We start from the raw sequence: 22,706 nt of genomic DNA on the forward strand, positions 1-22,706 counted from the left end.
GATATGTTTTGGTGCGGAATTATGATCACCGCATTTTAATAAAGCGTCAACACGAAAATTCTGAAAGGAAAAATCATAACTCACTCATCTACTGTGAAATAAAAGATGAAAAAACATGTACCGGTACATTTATGATAAATATAAGATAAGATAAGATAAGATAAGATATCGTCTATTCGTCCCACACTGGGGAAATTTACAGCCTCCAGCAGCAAGAATGTATGTAGAAAGAAGAAAGGAGAAAGAGAAAAATATATATATATATACTGTTACATTTAATATATAATATAATTTGAAAAAAAGAGGCTAATTTGTTTGTCCGCCGGCACCGAAGATATTTTCTGGTCAGAACAAATGTTGCGATTGATTTTACGGTCGGACATTTTAAATGTGACACAGTGTCCGCCAGCTATGTCGGCAACCAAGTATGTCTGTTCATTATTAGAGTAGTCTACATTTATTTTATTTTATTTTATTGCCAAATGGCTCATTTATTTGATTCAGGCCCTACATGGTATTAGTTTTGAAATAATGTGTTGAATAAAAGTGAAGTATCTGCATCGGGGTCTATCAGTTTTAAGGTACAGTAAGTTATACTGTCTACTTTTGCTCTCCAGCTTTCCATCTTCACTGTTAGAGCTAGCTAATGTCATGCTAGCTTGCTGAGTCGAAATCATTCATTTTAAATACGATACTAAGACAGTATTTTCTTAATGTTTCTGTGCTGTTCGTATTCAGAGCAGCAGAGTTAATTGTTTGGGTGTAGATACAAATTTGTATTTAAAAATGGTGTGTCGTCAGTGACAGCATTCATCAGCTTGCATAGATGACAATCGTTGAGCCGGTGTTTATTTGTTTATTTTGTCAAAGCTTGTTGTTTATTATTCCTCTCAAGCATGCACGTGTGTTCAAAGATGCGGTGATTAGTAATGATCTGAAAAAAAATTACGCTTTTTTTCTCTCAGTTTACACATCCGAGCCATGGCCTCACTGTCAGAAGAGGTGCTTCTGGTGGTGAAAAAAGTTCGCCAGAAGAAACAGGATGGCACTCTTTACTTGATGGCTGAACGCATAGCATGGAGTCCAGAGGGCAAAGATCGCTTCACAGTCAGCCACCTCTATGCGGATATTCGCTGTGAGAGATCTTTTCGTGCAAGCATTACAGTGCAAAAGCACCGTGTGATGGAGTGATACTTTTGCTCTGTTCAGGTCAGAAAATCAGTCCGGACGGAAAAGCGAAAGTTCAACTCCAATTGGTCCTTCACTCCGGCGAGAGTACCACATTCCACTTTTCAAATGATAGCACCGCACTCAAAGACCGGGAGGCTGCTAAGGAGCTGCTCCAGCAGCTCCTGCCCAAGTTCAAGAAGAAAGCTAACAAGGAACTGGAGGAGAAAAACAGGTGAGCTTCTCAGGAGCAATATGACGGAAATGTTCTTGAAAACCTGGAATCAGAACTTAAAACGCCTCCAAAATCATCTTTCAGAAATAAATTCAAGAAAGAAAAAAAACCCCAATTGATTACTAAAATACATGACTTATTCCAATTTCTGCACTTATCCTGACGCAAATGATGTTCAATTTGTGCTATTTCAGCGGCGTTTTTCAGACAAGTGACATTCATTTTTACAATTATATATTCATATTTTTAACTGCAATTGATCAGCTAATAAGAGAAAGTGTTCCCCAAGTAACAGAAGGGCTGAGAAGATATGTTGAGAAATAATCACATCGTACCATTTTACATTGAAGGTGTTTTTTGAATAGATTTTCTACAAGCAATATTACAAAAAAACTTTCGCCAAAAAGGCTTTTTTCTTTGGCACTTTTGAAGGTGGCCTGGTGTTCAGCTGTCATAACGTTTGGTCCTTTTCGCCTATGCATTTTCCTTCTTGGCCATTAAAACTGGCAGATCTCTACAATTTGCCCTTTCCCTACTACTACTACCGCAATGTAGAGTGTGCTCACCGGAGAACAAAATATAGATTGTCTCAGTGGTTGTTATCTCTTTCAATGCTCATTGATTTAATCTACTGTTTCCCTTTAAATTGCTTACTTTTAGGCTTGTAAAATTGGATTATTTCACAATGTAAAGACAACCATGTTTCTTATATTTAGTCCGCCTTTACCAGTATGAATGGATATTTTTCCAATTAAATTTGGACATACTTTGTGTCTGTGTTCAAAAACAAACCATACATAACCGTGGTGAAACTGTTGACTGTAATTGTATGTTTCCATTGTTTCTTTTTAACCCGTAGGATGCTTCAAGAAGATCCGGTGCTTTTTCAGCTCTATAAAGATTTAGTGGTCAGCCAAGTGATCAGTGCTGAGGAATTCTGGGCTAACCGATTGGGAGGCCTAAACCACACAGACCCTGCAGTATGCAACAGTAAACAGGAAGTTGGTATCTCTGGAGCTTTTTTGGTGAGTGACTCACTCAAACCTTTTGGTCCAGAATTTCAGCCGCATTTTAAAGCATTTTTTGATCTTTGTAGGCAGACATACGGCCTCAAACAGACGGCTGCAATGGCTTGAGATATAATCTGACAGCTGATATAATTGAATCAATCTTCAGAACCTATCCTGCGGGTAAATATGGCTGCGACTCTTTCTTTGTATGCGCAATCTACGTGTGTACACAATCAATATCAACTCCATTTGGTGTTACAGTGAAACAGAAGTATTGTGAGAGTGTGCCTCATGACTTGACCGAGAAGGAGTTCTGGACGCGCTTCTTCCAGTCGCAGTATTTTCATCGAGATCGCATCAACACCAGCACACAGGACATCTTCACAGAGTGCGCCAAACTGGATGAAAAAGGTAGATGGCAAATACGTTACTGGTTATAGGTAGGATCACATGTATGTCATTATGTGATATAATATCTAAAAATCTTGTGTTGCGATGAAGGGTTAAAATCAATTGTGGTCCAAGGAGTTAAGAACCCTCTGGTTGACCTGCAGTCATTAGAAGATAATTCCTTGGATGAGGTAAGAATTACCGAAATGATGACAGTTTCATTAAAATGATTTAAGTATGGTGGAAACTGAAATTAAAAACTGTCTCTTCCGGGACCCTGATTGATTTCTGATTTGTTTCCCCATGTGAAATAGTGGAAATTGAACGAATGTATGCCAGGGTCAATCATTTCAGATGGTTTAAGAATAATATTTCACAACAGGTTTTATGGTGATAAAAATTGTTTGAACAACTGCAATATGTAAACTAACACGCGTTCAAGAAAAAAAAGTAAAACCTTAAGATAGTCATCCCTGGGTAAACTGGAGTCTAGCCTCAAATGTGACTCCTAATACCACAGTTTTTTTCTTGTCTTTTTAATAATTCTTGCAATTAAAACTCCCAAAAGACAGCGAAACACACTAAGGAGCAATATAGTTTTACCTTGAGATGCGAGTGACCTGACTTAAACTTACTTCTTCAAAAAACAGGCTTCAGGCCATTTCATGCCACTCCCACTTGAAGTTTATTGTCAAACTGAGCATAAAACAAAGAGAATTACTTATTGTGGGTTTTAGAGAATGCCCCCGCTATCTTTGTGCTAACACATAATGGAAACCACCAGTGCTGTTCATGTGTTTTGCTCTAAAAACAAAACAAAACACACAATCAGATAGTTGTGCTTTTTAAATCATGCCTTTCTACTTTTTAACCAGCTCTTAGATAGCATTGATAGTTGCAGTGTCATAGCTCTTCAGCATTGGCTGTTTGAACACAAATGGTGAGGCAACACATGGAGACACACTATCAAAGTACTCCCAGCCAGGTTTACTCTCACATCTAATGTGATTGTAGTAGTACTTGAGATTGTGTTATACTCCCCATTTTCTGCACCAACTGTACAAACTGTCATAGTATTGTATTCTACCACTGATCACTTTAGCTCTGCTTGATACTTTGCACATTGTCTCACAGTTGTCACTGGGTGGTACCACCGCACTACGGTTCACTTACATTACGAAATGTCCTTCCATACCTATTTGTCATGCCCTTGTTTATGATGATACTAATGCAGCGTGTTATACCGGAGATAAATTCCTTGTGTGTTCTACATACTTGGCCAATAAAGATGATTCTGATTTTAGGTATGCACATCTGAATGAGCAGCACAATGAATTGAAGCATTAAAGCATGACGCACAAACCGTTTTTTTAACAATGTTTTTAACATTTGTATTCTTTATTTCTGAAATAAAATATGATAGAGCACTATATTTGATATTTAAAAACCCCTTTCAGTCCCTTGCTTGTCTTTGTTACAGGGTTACGGTGTGCGCACACCACTGCCCTCCACTTCGAATTCAAACCGAACAGTGAAGGAGAGCAGCAACTACGCCATTATAAAGCGCTTCAACCATCACAGTGCCATGGTGCTGGCAGCAGGCTCACGCAAGGGGTAGAAATATAGATTGAGATGTAATATATGAAGAACATCCTCATTCTAAAGTTTCACTGCCGCTGTTTTCAAGGGAGAATGACCAAGGTAGTGAGACGAGCAGCACCGATGGAAACTCGCGGGATTCCGACCTCTTTCAGCCTCCCATCAAGAAGGTAAAAGGGTTCTGTTATTGTTGTCTCGTTTTGTTTTTTGTCCACCGTATAAAGACACAATGTACAGAATCACAAATGTTTCCAATGTTTCTCAGGTGAAATTACAAGAAGCCATAGAGTATGAGGATTTGCAAAGGGAAAACGGACCAAACGTGATTGCATTAAACCTCAAAAAGTCAGACAGGTTCGCATTATTTCCCTTTTACTTTGTTACACTCTCACAAGTGGATTCTTCGTGACCACTCAAAACCTGACATTGGATGATGCTGAAATCGGTCTCATTCTGAAATATTTGTATTCTTCTCCATAGTGCTTTTCATGCAGTTCTTTCAATTCTTCTTCTTCTAAAGGTATGCTCATGGACCGGTGCCTCTCCAGTCCCTCAAGTACACAACGAGCCAAGAAATCATCAACTCCGTCAACCACATCCGCCACGAGATGGCCAATTACAAACCCAGCCTAACTCAGGTGATCTCGGGTACTCTGAATTAACTTGATCTGCTCTTGCACACAAGAGAGCGGTATTCTATGAAAAGCTGCTTCTTCTGAGAAAAGAATCCCTATTGTATGTAATTTCATATAATTACAATATACCAAACTATGGACAACGGTGTATTCCCCAGCCAAGCCCACTTCAGATTCTTCTTAATTTGGATCTCTTGAGTTCTGCATTGGATCAGGTCTTGCAAATATCTGAGCCCAGTTCCTCTCTGTAGGTTTTAACCAGCACAGCAGCAACGTCCGCCATTGCAGCACTTTCTCCCGGCGGCCTCCTCATGCAGACGGGATCGCAGCAAGCCATAAATCGTACGGCATTTTGCAGTTGCAGAATCTCCGTAGAAAACATTCCACTTCCTCTGATAGCACATCCTGCCCCCCCCCCCCCCCCCGACCCCTCCTAAATTGATTTCAGTTGTTTGCCTTTTTTTCCATTTGCGATATTCGCAGAGATGGTCCCGTCTGACATTCAAGGGGAACTGAAGCATCTTTATACAGCTGCTGGGGAGTTGTTGAGACACTTCTGGTCCTGTTTTCCCGTCAACACACCATTTTTGGAAGAGAAGGTGACTCATTGTGTAAAAACATGACTGTAAATCACATGGTGTCCCAACCTTTTTCATTTCTGCTGATTTTACGCAGCGGAATGAGGACATTAATTAACACTCTAGACCAGGGGTGCCCAAACTTTTTGGATCGAAGATCTACTTTTTGATCAACTAACCTCACGGGATCTACCCTTACCGGCACGCACGCACACACACACAAATTTAAGATTTATCTGCTTTATTTTATTTTTTAAATATATTTTTTAGTGAAAATGAGACTGATTAGTGTGCAGTGTATATTAACACAAAAATATATTACTAACATGTACAAAGACACACAAATGGTTGTTTGTTTTTTTTCTTCTCGACACTCCTCGGATCTACTTGGGACCTGTCTTAGATCTACCAGTAGATCAGGACCTACCTAATGGGCACCCCTGTTCTAGACCATTTGGTTAGCCTGGACTGACACTTTTGAAATAGTAACGTGGCTGAAATTACCTTTAATACTGTTATGAAGTGATGAATAATAATTAATGATTAATGATATTTATTGATCAGTTAATTAATTCTCCCAATAATTAGGAAACAAGTATTCAAACACAACACTGTTTTCTATAATTCTCAGCCAGTGTTTACATTTTCAAATAATCACTACTACAACATTCCTAGAAAATCACAATGCCCTATCACCGGTGAGGTTTGTTGTTGTTGTTTTTTTTTAAGACCAGGCCACTTGGTGCCCCCTGACTTTGATCCCAGTGTGTCTCATTGCTTTCTACAGTTGATTAAAATGAAGTCCAACCTCGAGAGATTTCAGACGACCAAGCTTTGTCCTTTTCAAGAGAAGATTCAACGGCAGTACCTGAATAAAAATGTAAGTATCTTTTTGTGGCAAATGTACTCACAGTCTGTACTTAAGGGGAAGTAGATGGCTAAATGTAAACGATTGATTGAATACCTTTACTTAATTAAAAGTAAATGTTATTTCTGTCAATTACATACAAATATACATTTTCATACATTGGCACAACATAACATCTTTTTCCTCTTTTATTAACTCATGTTGTGCTCATTTTGAGATGGGCAAAAATAATCAGATGACATCACGTGTATTGTTTGTATGAGCTGTTGGCTGAATAATGGTTCCCATAGCTTTACCGATCTTCTGAACTGACTAAAATCGTTACATGAATTAGCTAATAATCACTGGAAAACTGCATCAGGCTTGTTTTATCTGGTTGGATGGAGAATTTTCTAACTCTGGAAGCTCGCCACAAACCATAACTGTAGCTGACAATATCAAACAATTCACTTAAGGCCAAGGATGGGAAAATTTAGCTTCTATGATTCTATCATTGTTCACACTCCCTGGTTGACATTCTTCCATGGCACTATGTCTCTATTTATTCCAGGTAATATTTATATATGTATATATTTTTTACATCATGCAGAAGTTGGAAAGAGTCGTGCGTCTATTTTGGCAAATTAAGGAGTAGAAAGTACAGATAACTGTTTTCAATGTAGGGAGTACAAGAAAATAGTTGTCTGTAAAAATAAATATTCGGGTAAAGTACATTTAATGTAAATGTACTTTACCCGAATATTTATTTACATTTAATGTAAATGTACTTTACCCGAATATGACGTAAGCAGATTTTTCAAGTACCGTGAATTACTTGAAAAATCAGTAAATTACTTGAAAAATCTGCTCAAGTACATGAACAAAGTACATGTACTTTGTTACTTCCCGCCACTGATTGTCACCTGTTTTCACAACCAAACGAATAGCATCTTTACAAACAACCGACTCAAATATTTGAGTAGTTCCAGGCAGCGTAGAGACTTCACATTTGATGTATCCATTCATGACTGAATAGTTTTCAGATATAGAGTCAGCATCTTACAATGACATTAAAACAGTACTGTAATTAGCGAATACTTTCCTTGATTGATCTGGTTTCATTGACACCCCTGCAGCTCACAGCACACTTAGAGCAAATGCTACAGACTGCGTACAGCAAATTCCACGTCTGGCAAACACGTCGCATGATGAGGAAAACCTGAGCCCGGACGCATCGTCGGCGAAAGTTAATGAAGACAACGTGGTCCAAGATGTCCCATGGAGGCCTTCGGCGCCTGCTAAGACTACAAATGGCAGCCAGGTGGCTCCACGGCAGGCTCGTGATGAAGACATCGACGGATGCTGCTGCTTATGCCGCATCAGTTAACGTTTGAGAGGAAAATGACATTTTAGTCACGAAAACTTGTTTCTTACTCTTTGTTTTCTTTCTACGGATGTGAGATTTGCTTCAGTATTGGGACTTTTATTATGGTACAGTACTGTATGACCACATTTCTTATGGAAATCATGTCGGCTCTGAGGATGACAGGCAGAGGCCTGCCAATGTTTCATCAGTGTGGAGAAACCCCTCCAGGAACAGGACAAAGAATGGAAATATGGTCCAGATTTAGTTAATTTAGCACTATTCTAATGCCACCTCACACTGAAGAGTGTTGGGTGTGTGTGAAACACGGTTCACACTGTCTGCACTGTACTGTATATATCAAATGCTACTCTAGATGAAAGAGGTAACGCGTTTTTGTTGGTAGCTGCAGCCCGGTGATTTGGATTCATGCCTTCATTTCAGGGAGAGAAATAAACGTCATCATACGAGAGTTGGCTTTTCTCCCAATTTGCGGATTCTTCATGAGGCGTGTTGCCCATCCACTTAAGATGCAAAACGTGCCCAGTAGTCGGCACGCTTTCAGGAAGTCGACTCTTCGCCAGCTGATGGAGGCAGGCCATTCGGCTGCAGCTCCCGCGGTAACGTGAGTGATTTTCTCGAAAAAGCGGAGCTACACAAAGATGCGAGGCGGACAAAAAGCTGTCAACGTATCTTTGTGCTCTCACTCGGCATGTCATCATTTTTAATTGAACGACGACTTAACCATAACAGCTAGCATGCTTGCTATCGTTCTAAAAAACAGTGACGGCATGTAAAAGAATTCATCTATATTTTTTAAAGTACAGAATATATATCAAGCTGTCGTTTAGAAAACGAGCGGTTAATATTTCCAGGGTCAGCAGACGTGTGTATGTGTGTGTGGTCTCGTGACCGACTCGCCCCTTTAGGTGGTTTGCGAGAGCGCCGCTATTCCACGTAAACGAATGAAACACTGCGTTCCGATTAAATCGAATCAAATGTGTTTGTCATGTGAGAATTAGTCAACCGTTATTATTTATCGCGGTAACACTACAGCTCCATTGTATGACGTCACTTTCGACGAGTTTACATTTTTACGTACACTACTTCCTGGTGAGGTCAGTCACGTGACACATGCATCCTAGACATTGGTTCCCAACCTATGCTAATAAACGTTATTGATACCTCTTCAACAGAACATTTTCATACACCGCAATCAGCTGCTTTGACATGCTCTTTTGACCACGTCATGACAAAAAAAATCGTAATAAAATTGTGTAACTCAGCTTTTCTTCCTGTTTTGGTTGCATTAAGTCCCAATTAAGATGCCTGTAACTAATCCCATTTGTTAGTTTTCTTCCTATATGCAAAACAGGATTTTGCGTGCTATTTTTTACTGATTAAGGTCTTAGGCCTTAGTCAGGGTTTCTCCACCAGTGCGTGTAAGGCACAAGTTAATATCCAAACCCCAAATCACGGATAATCAGGTTGGCAAATACTTTCTGCTTTTTTTTTTTTTATTTTAATATGAATCAGCCATTCTACTTTTAAAAGCCAGGTTCAATAAGCCGCCTAAGGGAATCCAGGATAACTTAGTCATTTGTTCCAGAGCAAAGTTGGGTTCTGAATTATAAATATTAATGATCAGCCTTTGGTTTTTAGGTCAGAATTAATACTAAGATGCAAGATACTGTATTCACCCACTTACAGTAGTGCCAGCAAATAAAAGAAAAAGTCAAAGATGCTACTACTTTTCACTTTTTCAACTACTACTTCTAAATATAGAGCTTTTACCTTTTAGTTACGTTTTGTAAATTTTGTGTTTAAGCTTAAAATTTATACTGTCTACAGTTTCTTGTTTACAATCCTGCTGTGTCACCTCGACTGTGTGGGCGAATACTTTATAACCAGAGTCATGGCTGACCAATTTCAGGGACTGAAAAACCCTGCTGAGAGTCATATGATTCCACAGTGTACGTGACCAAGCACAAACATGACTAGTAGAAACTCTCTCTCTCGCTCTTTTCCAGTTGTGGACAACCGTGAGAGAAGATGCCTCGCATAGCAGTTGTACCAGATGTCCACAGTCATGTCCTGGCAGAATTCGACTGCCTCGACCCTCTCCTCTCCACTCTACGCTTAGACTCTAGCAGGCTCAAGGTAGATATTATCACATGTGATCAAAGCTTTAACAAAGACGTATCTTATTTGGGAATATCCTTGATTTCATAAGCGTCCATTTTTAATTTTTCTTTAACTAATCAAAATGGAATTTACTCTGTTACTCTTTTGACAAGCTCCATGTTGAAGTGTTAACTGATCACGTTTTGAGAAGAACCCCCCCCCCCACCCCCAATAAATCTACACACTTTATATCATTCAGATCAGAAGTCAAGCACCTCCAACCCAATCATGCAAAAAATGTGACTAATGCCTACAATGGCTAAATGTTGTTCTTATTCGAGTCGTGGATGGTTGTAGCTTATCCCAGCCAAATTCGGGCAGGTAGCGGTGTACATCCTGCTGTTTTGAAGCGGATTTATTCATAACCATTTCTCCATCAACTTTTATCAGTCAAATCGAATGAGGCCTAAGACTTTGCACCGATATGACTCTGTATTTCCTTCGTGTTGTGTTTCAGTGTACATGTTTGGCTGTTTCAAGGAAGTGGCTAGCATTAGGAACATCAGCTGGAGGGTTGCACCTGATTCAGAAGGAGGGCTGGAAACAAAGGCTTATACTTACTCACAAGGTACTATGTGACACAATATTAAGAGATACCTCACCGGGCATTGCTGCACATCATGAATTCATAAAAGTAATTCCTGATTATTTGACATCTCCTGCTTGTCAGGAAGGATCTGTTACTCAGGTGTCGTGCTGTCCACATGATGAAGACTTTATTGCTGTTGCAACAAGGTAAAAGTTGTCCACAAAGTGTATTTTACCCTTCGTCGTCTCTTTATGATTGACAATATGTGGTCCAGTCAGGGTCTGGTGCTTGTGTGGGAGCTACAGCTGGAGCGCCGTGGACGTCCAGAGAGAGTGGCTGTGTCCTGGGAGCACAGGGACCAGAACATCACCGCGCTCTGTTGGGACACCAACGCGCTCAAGGTTTTTATCGGAGACACGACAGGGAAGGTGTCTTCTCTCCGGGCAGCATCCACTAAGATGGGAAAGGTACTCCCAACAAAGTGTTATGCCTTAATTTGTTTTTGATCCCTTCATACAGCATTGTTTATATCAGCAGTTCTAGTTAATAAAATATCTTGACAGTGAAAAGCACGCATGTACAAATAACATTTTAGTTTGCCAAATTTGACATATGTATATTAATACTGTACTCACTTAAACACTTCAAAGTCAGTATCTGTTGTTTTTCAAGTAGGACTACTGATGCCATTTTGTTTGCTTGTTCTTTTCTTTTTTGGGAAGTTGTAGGCTTTTACTCTTTGTCTTTCCCTTCATTGGCCTTTCCTTCTTTCCAAAGACTTTTTAAAACATAAATTTCTTTGGAAATTGCTTACTTTTTTTTAACCTAATGTATCACACGGCTAGGCTAATTGGTTTAATATTAAGTCCAGAGGCACATTATTTTCAAAATAAATATATTTTTTCCAAATTCTTTGTGCGGCCTGAAATCAAATCAGCCACGGGATCGGGACTCGTTCATGTGGCATGCTGCAGTATTAGTAGTAATATATTTTTGTAACACCTTTAACTAGATTTTGTTGTAATTTTAAAGTATTTATTGATGATTATTTAAGCATGACAAATGTTTTTGTTGTCGTTTGTTGTGCAGGGTTCAGGATTCGTTATGTTTCCTGTTCAGACTGTCACCACTGTTGACTCCAAAGTGGTTCAGCTTGGGTACCAGGACAGTCGGCTGCTTGTGTCTTCTCTGAGCCGCTGTTACCTCTGTGACACAGAAAAGTGAGTTGGATCGTGATGGCTTTGAGTAGAGGTCAACAACCTTTTTCGTTACTGATGTCGACTTCTTCACTCGTCATTAATGCAAAGGGCTGCCAATTTGACACATACTTCTGAAATGGCAATTTTTCTTGCAATGTCTGAAATGCCTTTTTTTCAATCATCTAATTGTGGGAGGGATTTTTTTCCAATCAAGTCATCTTTCTTTATGCTTTTATGTTCCGTCGCCAGGGAGAAGTTTTGGCGTGTGGGGAACAAGGAGCGTGATGGGGAATATGGAGCTTGTTTTTTTCCTCAGAACAAGGGATTGATGGCTGGTCAACCCCCGCTGCTCTACTGCGCCCGGCCAGGGTCCCGGATATGGGAAGCCAGTTTTAATGGCGATGTTTTAAGCACGCAGCAGTTCAAACAGGTGCTCAACTGCCCTCCTTTACCTCTTATCACATACAGGTAATAACCTCCAGGTCTTAGCGATACAGTGACTGCTAACTTAGTTAAAACAATTCTCAGAGTGATATAAAACTGGTGTTTAAAACCCACTGTCTCCTCCAGAAACGAGCCACAATACAACCCAAGCCAGAAGAGCCCCCAATCAATTGCCTTCCCAAAACTACTATATTTTGGGTAAGAGTCACACACTTCAATGTTTTGCCAGCTTCTGTATTTGTGCTGAAGTGTCTATTCACATCAGGGAAAGGGACGACCGATGAAAACTAGCTTTTAGATCATTTGAGCATATTTACTTTTTGTAAGAAACGTTGATTCATAAACACTTTGTCCCAATAAAGAAACTGAAATTGATACACACAGTGTGAAATCAAAATCCCAAATTTTCTCAACATGTAATAGAATATCAGTTGACTAATTGTACTTTTTTTTTTTTTAATATCGGTAACAGAGACCAAAACTTGCTTACCTGGACTGATTCAGCTATTTATATCTTTACACCTCACAATGGCCATGTTCTTCTATGGACAGAGCTCAAAGGTACACTTAATACTCAACGCTTTGAATATTAACCCTAATTTAGGTAGTCAGCACTCTTCTTTTTTTTGGGGGGGTGTTGCAGATGTGCTCGACATCGCAGTCTACCGCAGTGAGCTCTTCTGCCTCCATGGCGCCGGCCGTCTGTCCCACCTTTCCCTGTTGTCCGTAGAACGCTGTGTTGAACGCCTTCTGCGACGGGAGTCCTGGCCTCTGGCGGCTTCGGTCTGCTGTATGTTACAGCATACCATCAGCATCAGTCGGGTATGGTGGCTCGTGTCTAACATGGTTTTTCTGTGTGTCTTTTAATCTAAAAGGTGGTTCAAAAGATTTGACATTATTTTGTTGATGCTGTGTTGAATATCTGATTCACTACATGTTTTAGGTACATGAAGTGAAACAGACCTAATCTGGAAACGCACAATGCCATTTCATTGGCAGGGAATGTCATTTTCCATGTGAAAAAAATCGACAAGCTAAAAATTTACAGAAAAATTGAAGAAGAAAAAAAGCCAAATGTCACGAGGCTACGAAATTATATTCACTTTTTGGGAATACCCTCTTATCATATAGGCACGGATATTATAGTTAACGAAACAAAACGAAATAAGTACAACTGAAATTGAAAAAGAAATTGCAAATGACGTAAAATAAAAACTACAGTGAACTCACTGAACCTATATTTTACGTTAAGAAAACTCTCGCAAAAATGTCCTTTCTTAGTAAATTTGATGAAATTTTGGAATTGATTTTAAATCGTAGTTTGCTGTGATAAGCAATACTTTATTTTTAAATCTTGCACTCAAAATAATAAAATGAAATTTTATTTTTTAAAAAATCATTACAACAAAATTTGAAACATTAAAATTAACTAAAAGCTAACTATAATGAAAAATTCTAAACTATGAACTGCATAGAGGGCAGATGTTTAAAAAAAGTTTCAGTCCAAAAAATACACGTCTGTTATTTGTGCTTTCTGCCTTATTTTTGTCTAATTCAGGCCAGAAAATCAATTCCCATCGAGCGCTTGGAACACCTTCGATCCCAACTCAGTTCCAGCACTCACCCTGAGTTGATTGGGCAGCTAGATGAGGTGATTGCTAAGCTGGAGCCCCTGGACTCGGCCTGCAGCAGCCGCAGAAGCAGCATCTCATCACACGTATGTTAAAATCACGCTTCCGAGAAGTTGACGTTGATGCATTCTCGGGGTGGGCAAACAAAACCCAACCTCGGAACTGTGAGGTGCATGCGCTAACCACTTGTTCACTGTGCCAACAAAAGATAAACCTGCCCCAAATAAATCTGTGAACAGTGTTCTGCTTGCGGAATCATATCCTGGTCCTGCACGACATGACCTTATCACTTCTTCTAAAACTCCAGGAAAGCTTCAATGTCCTGGACTGCGGTATCTACCGAGTGATCAGTCGCCGAGGGAGCCGGTCTGATGAGGAGACGAGCTCCCTCATGAATCAGTCCGCTTCGGAAGAGGAGCAGCTCAAAGAGTTCAGCTTTGCGCAGGAAGAAGATGAGGTGGGCCACGGTAAGAGACACTTGAGACGCCTGATTTGAAAGTAAAAGACCAAAGTGCACTTTTTATATTGATGGAATTGTTGCAGGACTTGTTAAATTTATTAAACGGGTGCCTTGAAAAACGAGTGACTGGACTTATGAGCTGTTCTTGGGGTTGATTATTTTTATTTATGTAAATTTTTTGCTGTGAGGGGAGGGGTGCGAACGCAGACCGTGGCGCTCTATACAATGCAGGACTATTTAATTATGGTATTACTTTTTATAAAGTACAATATTATGGAGTGCAATTTTTTTTTTAATTAAAATCCACTGTATAACAATTTGTTCTTTGGGGTAAGGCCCAAATGCATGAATTTCATTCCCATTTCGGTCAAGGCAACACTAATTTGGAATTGAAATACTGGAAATTCATACATGTGATGAGTGAATCTACCATATTGGTCCGAATATAAGACGGTGTTTTTTGCATTGAAATAAGACTGACAAAGTGGGGGTCGTCTTATATTCGGGGTCTAGACATTATACCCATTCACGACGCTAGATGGCGCCAGATATCATTGAAGTGAATGCTGAACTTGAGTCCCCAGGCCAAAGTGAAACCCTGTCACAAAAAGAATAAAAATAAAAATAGTGGTAGCACAAAGAAGAAAAATAAAAAATAGCGGTAAGAAGAGATAATAGAAAATGGAGAAATGGAGAAACGCAGTGACAATCTGGAGAAAAGTGGGTCGAAGATCGGCCAGGTTAACCGGCAGCTGAGGAGAAGTTATGATGTAATTTACATTTCAAAAACCAGAGGCCATTCATTGACGAATGTGATTGCACTTTAGTTTACACATTTAAATGTTCAGATATTAAGATTTGAATGAGGCAACATAACATGCCATGCTTTTTCTCTCAAATATATTGTTATAATCATTTGTTTCAGATGTACTGTAATCATTTTCTGTATAAAAATTAATTTGGTGTTCAAAAAATCTTTTAACTTCTTGATAAAGAGGGGGTGGTCTTATAATCAGGGCCGTCTTATATTCGGGCCAATATGGTAAAAATCCAGCCATGTCTTGACCATATTTCTAATAAGACTGTTCTTCTCTGTGTCATTGTATGCCACACACACATCACCACCCGTGTTCAGTTTTATTTGTATTGCACAACATTTACCTCTCCTCATCCTCCTCGTCCTGCGGCGACATGCATGCGGTCTCCACCCTCTCATCGTACGCCACGAGTGCTCCATCCATTTTTGTGTTTCTCCTCTGGCCCTCGCCCCGATATTCATTCAGATGCACAGAGCGGCGAGCGGCTGGAAGCAGAGCGATCCGAACAAGGCCTGCAATTCCATCTGCCCATCTCATTCCGCACCAAACCCCCCCGCATTGCACTGCAGGCCGTCAAAGACAGGTGAACAGTCGTAGCAGCAGTAGTAGTAGACACCAAGTGTCACAACAGCTGCAGTGTCTTTCTGAGATGTGGATGCAGCAGGGTCCAAATAGTTTGGGACATTTCATTATAGTTTTGGGAGGGGGGGGTGTCAAAATTTGATGAATTTTAATTGATTTTTAGAGCATGTTTGTTGGTACATATCAAGGCCTAACAGATTAATCAGCTGACCGATTAATCTACTATCTGTGCTTCCCAATAAACTCAGAACATTTTCACTGCAATTAGTTAATTAACATGTAACGTATTATTTTTTCCAAAACACTTTCATATGTTTGTATTGGTTGTTTTGTTTGTTTTTGTTCATTATTATAACCTTGGGATGTGGGTGAGATTATTGTGGGGTTTTACTCAAACAATGAACTGAAACTGAGCTGAAACGACTCACTGGGGTGTAGCGGTGGCTTTTAACTTCCCCTTTCCAGTGAAGATTTCAACCCACATCACTTTTATTTTCAGCCTCTTCATGGGTTTGCTGACATTTTTCATTGCTTGGCATCACGCTCATTTGCCGACCAATCCTGCAAGTTGGCTCCTCTTTTAAATGGGGAAACTCATCAACGCTCTACGCCCCATCCCTCCTCTCCCCACTCTCAGTGTTTCTAGTTTTGTCAAGAAGACGACCGAGAAGATCAATACGCTCCAGATGAACTCTGAGCTCTGGCAGCGACCTGACTTGAGAGAGGGCATTCACGCCGAGATGTCTGCCAACTCTGCTCCGTTCTTAGAAGACGCAGATATTGAGTGAGTACGCCAAAATGCAGTTCTACATTGATTGGATGTTGGTGATGTGATTAAACTGGTGACTGTGATCTCGCCTCAGGGTTTATCCAGACATGCCCAACACAGAGTCTGAACTGCTCGAGCTTCAGTCAGCCACTGAGCATGCCATGTAAGTACAGAAAATTTGTTGAGGTCAAAGGAACTATTTGAGTTAAATGTTTATTTTTTTATGGCAGAAAAGATTTATGTTTGCAATGTCTTTGCAAACAACAAAGCATATGACTGAAAAGTGGTTAATATTGCACGACTGTCCGGGTTTTTATGTTATCTGTGTTGTTTTTTTTTTTTTTTGACTTGATGTCAACTGTTTTGTTAAGCGCTTTGTGACAGTTGCAGCTGTTGTGAAAGCGCGATATAAATCGGGATCTAATGTATTGCAGCCACTTATTGTGCCTTTTATAGATTTCTAGCTGTTCATGGAATCCATGATACCTTGATCAAATTCCTAATGTCCTTGGAACAGTTTCTTGATTCCTACTTTTAAGTTCTTTGAAATCCCTCTAGGCAGCAAACTAGTTGCGTCTGACTTTGTTGTCATAGCAACATTCTTAAAGGAGAACTCCAGAGTTAAAAGAAGAATTTGCTTTTTGCTCTTGTTGATATATTTTTCGTCAATGATTTGTTTTGCGCGCCCACTAGTATAAACATGGTATTTCGATTCATATTACAGTTGTAGAATTGCAATTAAGCAGATGAATCCATCCATTTTCTTCCAAGAGTTTTGGCCTGCGCTATCGGCTGAAATTGATTTGAGAGTGTCCTCAGGCTCACTTTGCGAACATTACGAGACCAAACCCAGATAAAAGGTAAGCTGTGCCATTCGCAATTCAAGCTTCATGGAGGAAAACGTACGGAGAGATTCATCTACATAGTTCTTATTCCACAAACGCAATATTAATCGGGCCAATAGAACATATTGCAAGCAAATGTTTACTTTGCGTTCCCCTTAATAATAATAATAATCACAACTCAGTAGATTTATTTAACATGCGGGTCCCTATCTTACTTTGATATGAACAGAGTATGAAACTTGTTCTGACTTCAGTTTCCAGATCCAAGATCCCTTGGTTCTACTGGATCCACATTTCCTGGAAGAAACTCTCCAAGAGTGGCTCAAGGCGCTGGAGCGAATCCTCAGGCCGGCTCAGCCTTCAGACACGGATGAAGACGCGGAACCGCTTTCAAACACATATTCACACACACCAGAAGAGTCGACAGAAGAACCGACAGAGAACTCACTACAGGAGGACACCGAGATGCCTCCAGAGGCAGAGCGCAACCGTCAGCTGGCCTCAGAAAATGAAACGGTGGCGTCTGAAGAAGCTTTGCGATTGGTGTCCCCCATAGCACTGCCCTCCGATCTTCTGGTTAATCTCACGCAGCTGGCCACACTTTATGCAGAGCTCAGCTGCTTCAGCAAGGAAACAAAAGGCCAGGAGTTGAGCTGTGCGACGTTCCTGCGACGTTACTTCTTCTTGCTGGACCGAGAACGCATTAGACGCATGTGTCTGCTATGCCGCCAGGAGCAGCAGGACGTGCAGAGCTCCTTCATCGAGGCCATGTTAGGTCAGAAATCTCCTGTTTTTGTCACTCATCACTACATTTGCATCAGTAGACTTACAAAAAGTTACAGTAAAGTAACATTTTTGCTGTTCGGTTTTCACCCCTCAAAAAAATTACAAATCGCATGGCTCAGCCACTCATTTCCCAGAATCTATGGACTTTCATCAGAAGCATTTCGGAAGTTTTGTAGAACGCTTTTCACAGTGTGAGCTTTTATTAACAAATCAAGACAACAACTCTCCTGCTTGGTAACACTTGGGAAACAGTGATGTAACACATCCAGTCAAAAGTCAGACCGTCAGAATAAAAGCACCAATTACAGTTAGTTTCAGCCACGCTTTCTTTGGCCACATGACTTATTGAGCAGTCACACTTAATAAACAAGCACACAATAGTTTCTGTTTGATTTCAAAGCAGGGTTCTACTGCACATTATCAGTGGCCTGGTGCCCCGTGGCCACGGCGTGATTGTACCGGACCAATCAAGGTTCACTGACCTTGGCTTGACTGGGCCACTGCAAATTTCAAGTGTAAATATGGTTGAATCAACGTGTTCTTGCTTTTTAACAATTTGAAATATTACAATATTTTGAGTATTAGGAGTATTAAATTGATCACGCATAATTGATCTTATTACCACAAGGTACACATTTTCTCATGTGTCGGGGCCTTCCATAAGGAATGGCGTGAGCAAGATGTAAAGCCCAGAACATTTCAAATGTTAAATATGTGGTTAGATATACTGAATAAAAGTGACTATACTGAAGTAATATTTTCTTTAAAAGCTTAAAACAGCATAATGAGACTAAATATGAAATAGTCATTGAAACAAATATATACTGTAGAACCCTTACCAGTTCTAGCAGGGCCACCTCAACATAGCTCATTGTGCCACTCAAAAAGGCTTAACGTAGGACCCTGTCAGGCACCAAAGGGCCAAGGAAAATGTGGTTGAAACTATTACACTGTGATGCTTTTATTTTGAAGGTCTGACTTTTTACAGGGTGTAGCACCCCAACTTGTCTAATAAATGTTGCTGAGCAGAGAGCTTATTTGTAGTACAGTGTACAATTTGCGCTCTGTTCAAACCTTTTTATACTGTATGGCAGAAAGTTTAACACTTTTTACTCAACAGAATTTGTATAACTGTGTGTAAAAAAAAAAAAAAAAAAAAAAAAAAAGTTGGGCCAAAAAAGTTCTTTCTCCATAGGTGTGACACAGTCCAGTAAAGTGGTGGAAATCATTCACAGAGGAGATTTACAGAGATCACTACGCTATCTGCGAGAACTGCAGCCCTGGAGTCCTCCCGTTCTGATCGCTCACTTACACAGGTCAGTCACTATCGGGGTTCTCGCCTTTGTGCAAGTTCCGCCGAGTACATAAGAGAATATGTCCATACGTAGGTTGTATGAGAAGCACGGTGAAGCGGCAGTGCGCTGCTTTGCCCCGTTCTATCCCACCGTCACCCCTGCAGATGTGATGCAGATGGCTCACAAAAGCCACTTCCTGGCCTACCTGGATAACCTGGTCCTGTCGCAACCTGAAGAGCAGAGGTACACTCGCAACTTGACACTTTTTCCTGAAAGAAAAACAATCCACGTGTGGCAACACTTTGTTAAATTCTCCCTTAGGTTGTCATTCCTGCAATCTCTTCTTGAACCGGAATCACTACGCCAGGAGTGGTTTGAGCTGGCACTTAGCAACGACGCGCCTCAGCGATGCGACACGATGACACCCGAGGGACAGCCCAGGTCTGCTCGTCACGTGGGGAGAACGATGTGGAAATTAGGGCTGCCGCTGAACAGTTGATTAAATTCAAATCGTCATGGATAGTAGAATGCAATGTTCAAATCGAGAAGGGTGCAATATGGATAAAAACAAGTCTCACCACTGTCGGATCCAATTTCAAAGAGTTAGTGTAAATGTGTATTTTTGTAAAGACTGAATTATGGATGTTGTCTTGCTCTCGTGAAATGATTGTGTCTTCAACAACTAAAACTCACATCCTTGCGAAATCACAACCTCTGTTGCAGGTGGAATTCTCACTGTTTCAGTTGGGGTTACGGGCGCCTCCTCGCTCTGCTGATCCAACTTCCCGCTGACTTTTCATCCAAGCAGAAGATGGCAGAAACCTGCCGCGATCATGGGTACCTGTACTTCCATCTCACTGCTCCCACACCAAAACAGGAAGTCTGTAGTCATCTGACTTGTTTCAAGTGTTTATTTGAGCATCCTCAATGTGATGATGTTCACACAGCAGAAAATGGAGCAATATAATTTTTTGGCTTCTGAAATAGAGAATGACATATTCAGTGGTTTACATTAATTCATGTCGTCTCTGCAATATGTTTGTATGTGTGTACAGTTACTGGACAGGTTATCTCCATCTCTGTTGTGAGCTACAAAGCCGCCCCGAAGCTTTCCAGACAATCTGTCAGTTGGATGACATAAGCCTGCTGGAGGACCCGGACGGTGGGTTGCACTTTCCTCGTTTCACCCCGCACTGGCCGTTTCAGTTTCTAAACGAGACCACAGGTGTGACAGGAGGATCTCTCGCAGTTTCTACACATCGCCGCATTAGCCATTAAAGCATAGTGGTCGTCGTCGTCGTATTTTTTTTGAGTCAATGATTTCCAAGTCGACAGTCACATCTTGATTTCTGCATTTATTTCAGTTGATGTGTTTATTTCAGAACCCAAACTTGAGGGCTAACAAATATCATCTGCGGGACAGGTCTTTAAGTAACGCACAGGCAGTATCGGTACTTTCAGGCATATATTCTTTATCCTCCTAACAATAAATATTATAGAGTGCAACTTTGCTTTTAAAAAATATATATATAATAATAAACATAATGCAAAACATTTTCTTGGTTTTTTTTAGGGGGGGCAACGGGGGTTGAAAAAGATCAATAGCATTTACACTGATTTCAGCAATTCAGATATCAATCAACTACTTTTTTGTTCATGTTCAGAGTAATGCAACTTGATTACAAATGTCAACCTTAGGTATAGCTACTACAGTACACAATGCACTCGTTCAAATGGATGACTCTGCCTGTTCAAGCATAAGCCACTCTGAGCCGTTTTGTCATAGCAGACAACCTCCCTTCATTGAATTTCAAGCTACGAGGTGTAGCCTCGCTGAAAATCAATTTAGCGCTTGTCAATACAAGAGTAGTTGTACTATCAAAGACTGTTTCTCCATCCAGGCGTGGAGCCTCAAAACTTGGCCGAGTGGAAGCTCCTAATCCAGTTGGCTCAGGACGGCAGCCAAACGTCAGATGTGAACGGAGACACTTTGTCCAACAGCTCCGCAGACTGCAGCAGAAAGATCAACCCCGAGGCCCTGACCCTGCGCCTGGCCCGTACGGTCGGGCCGGAGCGTGCCGTGGCTGTCCTGGAGGAGTGCGGGGTGCAGCTGAGTCTTTCTCCTCACTCGCAGCTGGTGTGTGAGCTGCTGAAGGTGGCCGAGAAGCGGCAGCGGTAAGTTGGGCCTCGAGATGGTCGAGCTTGCATAATGTGCAAAAAAGTTATCGTAGAATAGTCAAACTGAAAGACTGAAAGAAATGATAGCAACTCTGTGCATTTGTGCATCGACGAGCTAACAGAAATGAGCATTGATGTTATGGTAATTATAAACCTTCAGTTTGCTGCTAGGTGTTTTTTTTGGGATATGGGGGCTTTCTAGTGTGGTCTGAAAAGTTGCTAAAAGTGCAAAATAGGCATTGTTGCTTCTTGTGGATGTTTCCCATGTGATGAGTCAATTGTGTCTTATGTTTCAGGGCGACCATTCAGACAATGCTGGAGCGCTGCGATCGCTTCCTGTGGTCCCAACATGCCTGACCCACGCGCATGCTAGCATCTTACGCAGGGTCATTGATATGGATTAATTTATGTGCTTTACTACTAATGAAGGTATTCACCCTTAAAACATCAGTGTGTTAATTGCTCATATTTTGCACGGGCACTCTCTTGTTTGCAACTGAATGTACTGTTGGTGCAATACAGATTTTTAAAGGCTGTTTGTTTTGCATGTGCCTTAATCGATCATTTACGATGTAAATTTAAAAAAAACATCTCATGTTCCATCGCAATTTCGAAGTGTTTTACATTTCAACATAAGCAAACTCTAAAGAGGACTGCTTGCGCTTTAGAAAATGGATGGATGACAGTTTTAACATCTTGGCAGGATGTTTAAATGAGCTATAGAAAAAAACAATAACAAATACGGCTAAAAAGTTATTAAAAATGTGACTAGAACCGTTGAAACTAATTGAGCATTTTTGGATGTGACATTTGAAGGCACACAAGTAGATGAAGCTAATGTGGATCAACTTTAATGACAAGTTAATAACACCGGACTCCTGAGATTGTATCGCACAGCTGCCGCATCAAAGGAGCAATGGGGATTCACATTTGAATGTTCTTGTTTTGTAACTTTATAACGATGAGTCACTTTGACCTTTTTCAATCTCATTCCTATGTCGAGTTTGCCAGACTTCCTTCTTCCTTCTCTAACTCTGGCACAGAAACAATCAGATACTTTGATGTGTGGAGTGGGGTTTTTTTGTTGTTTTTTTGTGAACTTGCACAATGCACGATTTTTTTTTTAAATTACGCTTTATTGTCTTAGTTTATTTCAACAAAA

At 40.5% G+C, this 22,706-nt stretch overlaps 2 protein-coding genes across 3 annotated transcripts; both read left to right on the plus strand.

Annotated features, from left to right (window-relative positions):
* Positions 1-383: 383 nt before the first annotated feature.
* gtf2h1 (general transcription factor IIH, polypeptide 1) lies at positions 384-8,296 on the plus strand. The gene is made up of 15 exons (XM_052059904.1): positions 384-581; positions 966-1,135; positions 1,210-1,402; positions 2,262-2,427; positions 2,499-2,592; positions 2,674-2,823; positions 2,914-2,993; positions 4,283-4,416; positions 4,490-4,571; positions 4,667-4,755; positions 4,922-5,039; positions 5,288-5,378; positions 5,520-5,635; positions 6,402-6,494; positions 7,598-8,296. The coding sequence occupies exons 2-15, from the start codon at positions 982-984 to the stop codon at positions 7,682-7,684; spliced, it is 1,647 nt and encodes a 548-aa protein (XP_051915864.1). The 5' UTR covers positions 384-581; positions 966-981; the 3' UTR covers positions 7,685-8,296.
* Position 8,297: 1 nt separating this feature from the next.
* On the plus strand, positions 8,298-22,243 carry hps5 (HPS5 biogenesis of lysosomal organelles complex 2 subunit 2). Of its 2 annotated transcripts, none has more exons than XM_052059901.1 (23): positions 8,298-8,449; positions 9,855-9,984; positions 10,466-10,576; positions 10,679-10,743; positions 10,812-11,004; positions 11,627-11,757; positions 11,986-12,204; positions 12,307-12,378; positions 12,653-12,741; positions 12,824-13,002; positions 13,739-13,897; positions 14,119-14,278; positions 15,555-15,672; positions 16,309-16,455; positions 16,535-16,603; positions 17,540-18,060; positions 19,267-19,387; positions 19,460-19,609; positions 19,688-19,807; positions 20,090-20,203; positions 20,422-20,528; positions 21,268-21,541; positions 21,841-22,243. In XM_052059901.1, exons 2-23 carry the CDS (start codon positions 9,877-9,879, stop codon positions 21,899-21,901), a joined length of 3,288 nt encoding a protein of 1,095 aa, XP_051915861.1. In that variant the 5' UTR covers positions 8,298-8,449; positions 9,855-9,876; the 3' UTR covers positions 21,902-22,243. The 2 variants fall into 2 exon arrangements, with proteins under 2 accessions (XP_051915861.1, XP_051915863.1); XM_052059903.1 differs by having other exon boundaries at positions 8,342-8,444.
* Positions 22,244-22,706: the final 463 nt, after the last annotated feature.

The sequence above is a fragment of the Hippocampus zosterae genome, chromosome 3 (assembly GCF_025434085.1).
Source record: "Hippocampus zosterae strain Florida chromosome 3, ASM2543408v3, whole genome shotgun sequence".
NCBI classification, from domain to species: domain Eukaryota; kingdom Metazoa; phylum Chordata; class Actinopteri; order Syngnathiformes; family Syngnathidae; genus Hippocampus; species Hippocampus zosterae.

What these genes read in the sequence shown, in the direction of transcription:
- gtf2h1 (XM_052059904.1), top strand. Translation starts at nt 982, where the DNA reads ATGGCCTCACTGTCAGAAGAGGTGCTTCTGGTGGTGAAAAAAGTTCGC. An exon ending in CCTCTATGCGGATATTCGCT is followed by an intron (nt 1,136 to 1,209) that starts GTGAGAGATCTT and finishes TGCTCTGTTCAG; the next exon opens with GTCAGAAAATCAGTCCGGAC. An exon ending in ATCGCAGCAAGCCATAAATC is followed by an intron (nt 5,379 to 5,519) that starts GTACGGCATTTT and finishes CGATATTCGCAG; the next exon opens with AGATGGTCCCGTCTGACATT.
- hps5 (XM_052059901.1), top strand. Translation starts at nt 9,877, where the DNA reads ATGCCTCGCATAGCAGTTGTACCAGATGTCCACAGTCATGTCCTGGCA. An exon ending in TTACCTCTTATCACATACAG is followed by an intron (nt 12,205 to 12,306) that starts GTAATAACCTCC and finishes TGTCTCCTCCAG; the next exon opens with AAACGAGCCACAATACAACC. An exon ending in CCTGCTGGAGGACCCGGACG is followed by an intron (nt 20,529 to 21,267) that starts GTGGGTTGCACT and finishes TTCTCCATCCAG; the next exon opens with GCGTGGAGCCTCAAAACTTG.